General features: G+C 45.0%; 1 protein-coding gene across 1 annotated transcript; it reads right to left on the bottom strand.

The window, feature by feature from the left end:
• Positions 1-2,993: 2,993 nt before the first annotated feature.
• On the bottom strand, positions 2,994-9,507 carry LOC131920121 (double homeobox protein B-like). The gene is made up of 5 exons (XM_059274526.1): positions 9,486-9,507; positions 8,675-8,829; positions 5,967-6,060; positions 4,929-5,074; positions 2,994-3,721 (listed from the first exon to the last, which is right to left on the bottom strand). Exons 1-5 carry the CDS (start codon positions 9,505-9,507, stop codon positions 3,083-3,085), a joined length of 1,056 nt encoding a protein of 351 aa, XP_059130509.1. The 3' UTR covers positions 2,994-3,082.
• Between the last annotated feature and the right edge of the window lie 1,094 nt (positions 9,508-10,601).

Genomic DNA, 10,601 nt, shown 5'->3' with positions numbered 1-10,601 from the left:
CTACATGAAGCGATACCCAGCACCATTAGAGAACCCCAAGTCAAATGGAGAATGAGTTTCCACCTTTCACCCATTAGAACAGCACTACCAAAGCAACAAGAACTAACGGGCACTGGTGAGGGTGTAAATAAATGACCCTTGCACACTGGTGGTGGAAATATAAAATGATGGAGTCACTATGGAGACCAGTATGACAGCTTATATAGACATCCCAGGACCCAGCTCTGATGGTTCATATTGATTTTCAGCATGACACAACCGAGGAGACTCACCTAGAAAGAAAGGCCAATGAAGGACGGTCTTTATACAGTACGTAAAAGAATCAGATCTCAAAGTTATCCACAGGCTGTCATTCCTTACAGCATCATTTCCAATGTCTGTAAGAGCAACCTTGTCCATTGGCGGACAAAATGTGGACTACATGTATAGTGCAAATTATTTATCCTGGGGGGGGGGGGGAACATCCTGACACAGGTTCCCAAATAATACACCTTGAGACTATTATGCCAATAAAAGTAAGTTGACTACAAAAAGCAAATATTGTATGATCCGCCTATCTGAGGGACCTAGAATAGCCAAAGTCACAGAAACAGCAAGCAGCGGGGCTGAGGAGCTGGCCCCTTGGTAAAGTTCTTGTCATGCAAACATGAGGCCCTGAGTTTGGATCTCCAGCCCCCTTGTGAAAAAGACAGGTGCCAAGCACATCTGGAATCTTCAGGCTAGAGACAGAGGCAGGAAGATCCCTGGAGCTAGGCAGTGTCGCTCAACAGTGGGGCTAGCCGGCCAGTCTATCTCAATCAATCAGCAAGCTCTAGGCCCAGCACGAGACCCCGTCTCACAGAATAAGATGGAGGGGCTGCTGAGACGGCTCAGTGGGCAAGAGCAAATACTGCTCTTCCAGAGGACTCAAGCTTGGTTCTAGCACCCGTCAGACGGCCCACAACTGCCTGGAATTCTAGATCCAGAGCATCTAATACCCCAGGCCTCCACAGGCACCTGCCCTCTTGGGACCATAACCCCTCCCCTCCTCTCTCTCTCTCCCTCCCTCCCTCCCTCCCTCTCTCCCTCTCTCTCTCTCTCTCTCACACACACACACACACACACACACACACATTAAAAAAAATTAAATCTTGGGCTGGAGAAATGGCTCAGGGGTTAAGAGTACTGGCTGCTCTTCCAGAGGTCCTGAGTTCAATTCCCAGGAACCACATGGTGGCTCACAACCATCTACAATGAGATCCAGTTCCCTCTTCCGGCGTGCAGGCAGAACACTGTATACACAATAAATCTTAAAAAAATAAAAAATAAAATAAAATCTTTTGAAAAGAAAGTGTGGATTACAATGGAGAAAGAGGAAGACACTGGCCTCCACCCCACCCTCACTACACACACACACACACACACACACACACAGAATTGTGCCTGCCAGGGGCCAGGAAAGGGGGAAATAGGAGGTTGCAGTGTTCACTGGTGTCAAGAGCTAAGCATATGATGAAGCCTTACGGCAAAGGGAAAAGGAGTATGTCTACAGATAAGATCTTTAAATATGCAGGTAATCAACATTCAGAGAGGTCATATGTGTAGGACCCTTCAAAGCAGAGACGAGATGCAATCATGCACAGAGCACAAGTTATGCGAAGACTGAGTCCTCAGAAATCCCCAAACCCCGAAGAGCCTCTTGCCCACCCAGAGCTACAAGTACCTGGCAAAGGGACCCCTGACCCCTACAGCTGTGGAAACACACCTTTTCTGTGGCTTGAGACACACAGTCCTGACCTCTACAGCTGTGGAAACACACCTTTTCTGTGGCTTGAGACACACAGTCCTGACCTCTACAGCTGTGGAAACACACCTTTTCTGTGGCTTGAGACACACAGTCCTGACCTCTACAGCTGTGGAAACACACCTTTTCTGTGGCTTGAGACACACAGTCCTGACCTCTACAGCTGTGGAAACATACCTTTTCTGTGGCTTGAGACATACCGTCTGTGGCATTGCTATGGTTGCTCAAGTGGCTTGAATGAGTGTCAGGTTTCAGGCTGCAAGATGAACATTATTGGTGTGTACTGGCCCGTGGCCAGTAATAATATAGTTAGCACCACTGTACCATACAGAGTGAGCGAATGGTAACCAGTAAGTATTAGTGACTTTTAACTCTCTGTGACCAAAACATCTACTTGAAGCAACTCGAGAAGAATGGTTTATTTGGGTTCTTTTCGGGGTGTTTCAGTCCATTGTTACAGAAAGGCATGGGGAAATGAGTTGGTCTGGGCAGAGGCACCATGTGGTGAATGCTGGTCGTGTGGTGAGTATAACTTCCAAAGACCCACCCCTGGCCTACTTCTGCTGGTCAGAACCCACCTCCTAAAAGCTCCACAGACTCAAATAACACCACCAGCTGAGAGGCAAGCATCTAAAATGATGCTCGTAAAAGACACTTGAAATTCAAAACATAGCCAATAACAAATGAAACAGATTTTTAACAGTTTTTTTCTTCTTTTTGGTTTTTCAAGACAGGGTTTCTCTGTGTAGTTTTGGTGCCTGCTCTATAGACCAGGCTAGCCTCGAACTCACAGAGATCCACCTGCCTCTGCCTCCCGAGTGCTGGGATTAAATGGGTGTGTCACTGCCACCCAACAAATTTTTTTTTTTAAAACCATAATTAAAATCAAAACCAAGCCAGACATGGAGGCATATACCTGTAGTGCCAGCTATTCAGGAAGAGGCGGCATGGGAGCTCAAAACCAGCCTGAATAAAAGTGAGACCAGATCTCAAAAATAAATTAAAAATGAAAATCGCTGCTCCTTTCTGTGTCCAAGTGGTTTATGCTGTTCACTGAATTGAACTAGTTCCACGATTCGGTTATATTTATTCTTCACTATATCCCCTGATTTCAAACCCAAGGCCAGATGTCCTGGATTAGGATCTTGACAGTCTCCTGAATCTGCGTCACTGATAAAAGTGAACCTGAAAATCTGAGAAGCTCTCCAAGCCATGCACAGTCATCCACAGGTGGGCCTGGATGTGAAAAGATGAAGCCATGTTCAGTGGAAATTAATAGAAACGGCTTGAGGCTTAACCCTACTGCTGTGGAATTTTGTCTGCTTGATGAGGTAGACTGGCAGGCTGCTGAAGCTGCATCTGCCATGGATGTAGCTCAGATTTACCAGGAGACCAGTATTCTTTGTCAGGTATCCATTCAGCAAGCATCAGTTGGAACCATTCATCCCAGTGCTGCAGAAAGGCAAAGTCTTTCTGGTCCAGTTGATTGACAGCTGGAGCCTGCGTAGAATCGCCTAAGGGTGGTACAGCCAAACCACTGTTCTCTCTGGGATCTTGACATCTTTCTTGGATTGGGAGCCATAAAGGAGCCTGAGGATGGAAGCCCTCCAGTCCTGGAGTTATTACCGGCGATAAGTGGCCATTAAACACTGAGGAACTTGGACTATCACCCCTTCCCTGTACAACCTGGGATGGCTGTGGTACTGTGGTCCTTGATAACTGCTTCTGATTGCCCCTAGAGAGGTCCAAAGGACTAGATTGTGTGTCTGGTGGAGAAAAGGCTGGTGTAACTGACAAGCTGCTGGTGAGAGTTGTAGGAGGAGGAGGTTGACCAGTAGTCTTCAGGGCAGGGCACTGGCTGTTCTGAGGCAGCTGAGCAGTTGCCTGAGTACCCTGTTGGGTGTCTGGGTGCCGAGCTCTCCGATTCTGAAACCATATCTAAAACACACACAAAAAAGTCCTGAATAGCAGAAGTCATTCCACCTGATTCTTATGATTTGCTAAGCAGAATAACAAGGGCACAATGACCGAACCCTTCAAATGCAGGTTCCTGGTACTTCACTTCCTCCAACTAGACCCCACATTCCACATCTCTACCACCGCCCAACAGCCCATTCATATTTTGAACAGATTCTTTACAGCGACTAGCTCAGAGGTCTTCGGATCTAATGCGCTCTGGGAACGCCTCATCTTCCCCACACACCTGGAAATGACTTCACTAATCTTCAGTGTTTCTCAACCTAATTAAGTTGACAGTCAAGATTAGGTAAGTCACAGCACATGGCCATGGGTAAAATAACACCGTGATTGAAAAGGTAGAAGATTTAGGATCCACCCCTCTGATTCAGGAAAGAAGTTCTCAAAAGCAGGGTGAATGTCTGCCCACCAAGGAGAATCTAAGAACATGGAACTCCCAGAAGGCATGGAAACATGATGGCTGATGGGATTATCTAAGGACATGCTTCAGAAGCACACTGTCAATCTCCACAATATACAAAGAACAGGGATTCTCAAACTATGCAGGCAGTGTTCTAAATTTCTCTGGTTACAGTCAGAGGTGAGCTGAGGGCTAGGTATGCAGGCATCCCATGCCTAGAGGGTCTGGATGCTAACTAACATCCTAATACACAGGACAACGCCCTCATCCTCTGGTACTGCATTTCCAATATTTTTGAGGGCTAGAAATACTAACAAAGACTGTTCTCAAAACAGGCGTGAATTCCAGCTTTCCCACTTTTCCCTTCTTTCCTTCTTCCTTTCTTCCTCCTCCCTCCCTCCCTTCCTTCTTTCTTTCCTTTCCTTTTTTTTTTTTTTTTTTTTTTTTGAGACAGGTTTTCTCTGTGAAATAGTCTTGGCTGTCCTTAAGCTCACAGAAATCTACCTGCTTCTGCCTCCTCCCAAGTGCTGGGATTAAAGGTGTGTGCCACCACCACCCTGCTAGCTGTTATTTCTTACTTCCTATGCTTCCACAGGTCTGTTGAGACTCTCCAGAGAGTCACTTTCAACACCAAGTGTCTACATCCCATCTCTAGAGCAGAGGGGACACCCCCAAATAACCCGTGTTTGTCCAGCAACAGCTCAGAAGGAAAGCAGCTCGCAGTAAGGACAAATAGGCTGTCAGAGACAGAGAACCTGTGCGACGTACATGAATTCTGGATTCGGGGATGCCTGTTTCTTGAGCCAGCATTTCCCTGGTAACAATCCCGGGGAATCGATTAATCTTGAAAGCTGCAATTAGAGTATCAATCTGCACCTTTGTAAAATGTGTCCGGCTCCTCCCAGGTTCTTTAACTAATCAAAACATAGACACACATCAGGGTTTGCAAGTCAGTTTTCACATTCAAACTTGGAAAAAAAAAAACTCAACATTTTGAATATTGATCTGACCACTTTTACTCTTAGAATATGCTCCACCCCATACCACCAAGGAACTCCTTAACCTATCTTGTCCCTGAGATGAAACCCCAAAGGTGACAAGATACAGCATCACTAAACAGCAGTGGAAATAAAGAAAGGGAAGCTTTTCTTGCTGTAGCCCAGGCTAGACTCAAACTCTCTAAATAACCAGAGATGACCTTGATCTTTTTTTTTTTTTTTTTTTTTTGGTTTTTTCAAGACAGGGTTTTTCTGTGTAGTTTTGGTGCCTGTCCTGGATCTCGCTTTGTAGACCAGGCTGGCCTTGAACTCACAGAGATCTGCCTGCCTCCCAGTGCTGGGATTAAAGGCGTGTCCCACCACCTGACTGACCTTGATCTTTCTTTTTTGTTTTTGTTTTTTCGAGACAAGGTTTCTCTGTGTAGCTTCATGCTTTTCCTGGAACTCCCTTTGGAGACCAGGCTAGCCTGGAACTCACAGAGATCCGCCTGCCTCTGCCTCCCAAGTGCTGGGATTAAAGGCGTGCACCACCACCACCACCACCACCACCACCACCACCACCACCACCACCACCACCACCCCCGACCTTGATCTTCCTTGATCCTCTAACTTTTCCCTCCCACGGCTGAGTCACAGCTACCACACCCAGTGAGACAAAGTTTCTATCTCTGACCCTAGCATGCCCAGAATATGCTGTAGTGGGTCCCTGGCCTAAACTTTCTTTACAGAATATTTCTCCATAACACACAGTTGTTTATACTCCCAAAGAAATCAATGGAGGGGTTCTATTTGAACTTGTGGGTCTTACCTTTAGGTTTATTCTGTCCCTGGGCTTGGCCGTCTTCAAAAGAATAATCAAACTCCACTTGTTTCTGTATTTTTCTGTGCTTCTGAAACCAAGTCTATGTGGAGAAAGAAAATAAGAGGAAACAGGATGCAGCTGTGATCTGCAATCCAGATCACTCCAAACTGATTGGGCATCTGCCCTTGAGACCATGTCCATAAGAGAAGGTATAATTCAGTTATTGGTATTGTTAAGTTTATCTGAGATACAGGAAACTCTACACCCATCCTCGCTCTTGCTCCCCAACCCTCTGCCATGAGCACGCGCGCACACACACACATCTCATACTTGTTAAGTAGGTGAAGTATTCAATGCTAATTTCTAATTTCTTGCCCCCCTCTTCTTAGCAAATATCATTTCACAATGTGCAATACATATGGACTTAATCTTTGAAAATAATTCCCAGCCAGGCATGGTGGCGCATACCTTTAATCCCAGCACTCAGGAGGCAGAGGCAGACAGATCTCTATGAGTTTGAGGACAGCCAGGGCTGTTAGCATTTAGGCTTCTGTATTGGCCTGCCCTTAGGGTCCTAACAGGATATATAACCCCAGCTGCAGCCACTGAGAGCAGAGTTATCTCTGAGTATTTTCTTTGGACAACCTGATACTTCACTCTAACATCTAACATCTTCAACTTTAATGACAACCATTTATTATTATTAACCGAGTTGCTAGGCATAGGCCTTAAAATCCTAAAACCCCAGTTCCAAGCTGTGTTCTCATAAGGTTCTTCATGTTTTCCAGATCTGGTATTCAAAATAAGTTTTCAAATTAAAGCCTTATGAACAGCTGGAAGCTTCCAACTAATGAGTAGAGATAAATGTCCTCAAGCCGTCAACACCTTACAAGGTTCTGAACTTTTCCATCAGTCCCAGTCTCTCGGGTACCCGCCACCAGGTGTGCCCACATAGAACAATTTCATTAGTTTGCCTCTCTCGGGTACCCAGTCACCAGGTGTGCCGATATAGAACAATTTCATTAGCATTATTGTGTCAACCATCTCCCATACCTGGAGAGTTTATCAGGACCTAAGAAAATTTTCCTCTTTCCAGGATTTCCAAAGATTTGAGTCATTATTCCAAACAATTATGCATCAAGGACAGAAGCTTGAACTCACTTCCTCACCTCGAAAAGTTTAAAGGTTTCTCTTCCCTCGTTTAAATATCAAACCACTTGACAAAACTACACAATGTACTACTCCAGCTCATCTTTGTCTACCCTATCAGCAATTTTATGAAAATAAACCATAGAGAATTTTACACAGTGCTTTTATGTAAATGACATTTGAGATTATAGAAGAACAAGAGGAGAGAGGAGAGAGAGGAGAGAGGGGGTAAGAAAGAGGAAGCAGAGAAAGAGCTATGGTGGCAGGCCTTTAATCCCAGATTGGCAGAGGCAGGCAGTTTTAATAGTTCGAGGCCCTGGCTAGCTTGGGCTACAGAGCGAGACTCCTGTACAGACCTTTAAGCCCAGCATTCACACTCCGGAGGCAGAGGCAGGCAGATGTGAGTTTGAGGCCAACCAGGACAGTGAGTTCCAAGACAGCCAGGGCTACACAGAGAAACCCTGTGTGTGTGTGTGTGTGGGAGGGGGGGGGGGAATAAAAGGATAGAGGATGACAGGGGGAAGGGACAGTGAAGATGCAACCAGAGGGACTGCGAGGGAATAAGAGAAGGAATTCAGAGAGGATGATTCAGATAAAAAAAAAATTAACTATTTTAGAACTATTAATAAATAAGTGAGAAAAGAATAACGGAGAAAAAAAAGTAGTAACCTACAAACCAGCTATTTTCATGAGGTCTCAGCTTCCCTATGTGTTCACAGATGGTAATTTCATTCCTTAAAGGTTCTATATTACCAAGCTGATGACATAATTTCCTTTTTTTTTTTTTTCTCCCAGAGCTGAGGACCGAACCCAGGGCCTTGCGCTTGCTAGGCAAACGCTCTACCACTGAGCTAAATCCCCAACCCCATAATTTCTTATGTTCTGTAATTCTCTAGATACTGGTTTCATTATCCTCTATGTGGGAAACCATGAGCTGGTTATCCTTCCCCAACAGTGCAGGCTCACGACCAATGTTTCCTCCAATAAAACATATGCAGCGTTTCTGTCTTATCTTCCCATTACATATGGAATAAACTTAGCAAAATATAGCCCGTCTATGAGAATCGCCCAGAATTTAGCCTAGCTTTGCTCTTTTTTGTGTTTTAAAAATAGTCCAGCCGGGCGGTGGTGGCGCACGCCTTTAATCCCAGCACTCGGGAGGCAGAGCCAGGCGGATCTCTGTGAGTTCGAGGCCAGCCTGGACTACCAAGTGAGTTCCAGGAAAGGCGCAAAGCTACACAGAGAAACCCTGTCTCGAAAAACCAAAAAAAAAAAAAAAAAAAAAAAAAAAAATAGTCCAAAGGAGTCAAACCATACAACAGCACCCACATGGAGGTTTATTGAGGGGAGGAAAGAGAAGCAGTAAAGTGGGCAGAGACCGCTCCCTGGGGACGAAAGTGAAGAAAGAGAAGGAGACGGGACGTGTACAAGGCCCATCTTTTCCAAGGAAACAGCGAATGTGCACAGGAGTGCTCTTAGTGGCTGCAGCCGAGGTCTATCCTGTCAGGATCCTAAGGGCAGGCCAGTACAGATGCCTAAATGCTGACATTCTACCTACCACCTACCATAATTTGAGACTCTGAGATGCCCAGTTCCTTAGCCAAAAGTCCCCTGGTAGCTAAATCCGGATTGGGATTCTTTTGAAACCATGCACGAAGAGTGTCCTTTTGCTTCTGGTTCAGAACAATTCTCCTCCTCCGGACTTCTTTTCCCAGTAGGCCTAGCAAAGAACCACAGACAAAGACGTGAGACGGACATCTTTCCTAGCATGAACTCCTGCTTCGTGTGCTTCATGCTGAAAGCCCCGACACACAGGGATGACTATGTGCTTTTACTTTAGGGATATATCTGAAGCCAAGCCAATAAGGACATGCACAGGTATAAACATAAGATTTTTAGAAAAAATGATAATCATGTTAGACTAAAAGCAAGAAATGACAGAAATTCCACAACAGTGCATGAAAACAGCCATGAGAACTAGAACATGCAAATTAACAAAACAAGCACATATTTTTTTAAAAAAATTGAAAAGTTAAATTAGATTATTATACAAAAGTTGAACTTTGGGATAAATGACATGTTTTAATAAAGTGAAACATTGGGTACTTAATTTTCTCTTCATCCAAAGTGTCAACTTTAAAAGTCTTAAGTAGAAGCCTCCTTTGTAAGAGCCCTAGCCCGTCACTGCAAATTGGAAGTTCCAAGAATTTCAAAATGCTCATCCATCTACCCACCCAAATTGTCACCAAAACCCAGCTCTCTCCCTCCCCCTCATACAATGTAAAAAATCACAATTATGATATAAAAGTCCTGAGGTCTGGGGAAACAAAGGAGGCCTTTGGCACTGCCCCAGGAATGAACAGAGATAGAACATACCAAAAGGGCAGCTTAGATCCATACTGGAGTCACCAGGATCCCACGAGGCAAGTGACCCAACTGTGCTGCTCACAAAGACACAGGGTTTATCACAGCCCACAGGGGCCCACCCATCCTTAAATACCTGTTGCTTTAATCCCTCATTAAATATGCAACAGCACTGTGGTAAATCTTGATTGTCAACTTGATTGGATTAAGAGGTTGCCGGGAGATTAGTGGACCCGCCTCTGGGTGTGTCTAGGGTGTTCCCAGACAAGATTAGATCACCAGCTGAGCTAATCACAGGGTTAACCCTTGGAAGGACTGACATTCGGAAGACTCCTAACAGGTGATGAACTGTGAAGGATGGGACTCCTTTGGAGGGCGGCTAAGACTGTGTGACTTCAGAGGAAAGGCCGTGGCCCTGCTGCTGCATTCCTGTCACCCTCCCTCTCTGCTACCTTATCTCCAAGATAAACAGCCTGAGACTCACTGTCTTGATATGCTGCCTGATCAGATCCACAGCAGTGGACCCCAGTGACCACAGATAGACCTCTGAACCAGTGAGCAAGAAATGAATTCTTCCTCCTTCAACCTGTCTCTCTGGGCCACTTGTTAGAGCAATGTAACTTTGACTAACAGAGCCACATGAGGAATTTTTTTTTTTTGGAGCTGAGGATCGAACCCAGGGCCTTGTGCTTGCTAGGCAAGCGCTCTACCACTGAGCTAAATCCCCAGCCCCCACATGAGGAATTTGAAGTAATTACTTACACAAAGAAGTAGAATTTGGAGCAAAAGTACAGACTCTTCTGGGTAATTTTGCATCTATCCTAACACCTTTCCATGTATGGTTTTATTTCTGAGCTCTCTGGACTGTACCTGTACATTATTTCATCTCCTTCATCATTTGCTGTGCTCAGGATGGAACCCAGTCTCAAACAGGCTAGGTAAATGCCCTGAGCTACAGCCTCAGCCCCTACAATTCATTTCAGGTTGTTTTATTTCCTAATTACCTTGACGTGACCATATTCTTTAATATATTAGGAGTCTCCCCTTGTTTCATATTTTTCAAATTTTTCTCATCATCTGCTGAAACACAGTTAACTTCTTTATTCTGTCCTGGCTGATCTGTCTGTA

The sequence above is a fragment of the Peromyscus eremicus genome, chromosome 9 (assembly GCF_949786415.1).
Source record: "Peromyscus eremicus chromosome 9, PerEre_H2_v1, whole genome shotgun sequence".
Lineage (NCBI taxonomy): Eukaryota > Metazoa > Chordata > Mammalia > Rodentia > Cricetidae > Peromyscus > Peromyscus eremicus.
The sequence above is the reverse complement of the archived record's forward strand: the minus strand, read 5'-3'. Positions and strand labels throughout refer to the sequence as shown.

Excerpts from the sequence above, each read along its gene's own strand:
- LOC131920121 (XM_059274526.1), bottom strand. The coding sequence starts at position 9,507 with ATGGATCTAAGCTGCCCTTTTG. Across the intron at positions 6,061-8,674 it reads TCTCAGAGTCTCAAATTATG|ACTTGGTTTCAGAAGCACAG; the intron begins GTAGGTGGTAGG and ends TTCTCCACATAG. Across the intron at positions 5,075-5,966 it reads GGGACAGAATAAACCTAAAG|TTAAAGAACCTGGGAGGAGC; the intron begins GTAAGACCCACA and ends TGTTTTGATTAG.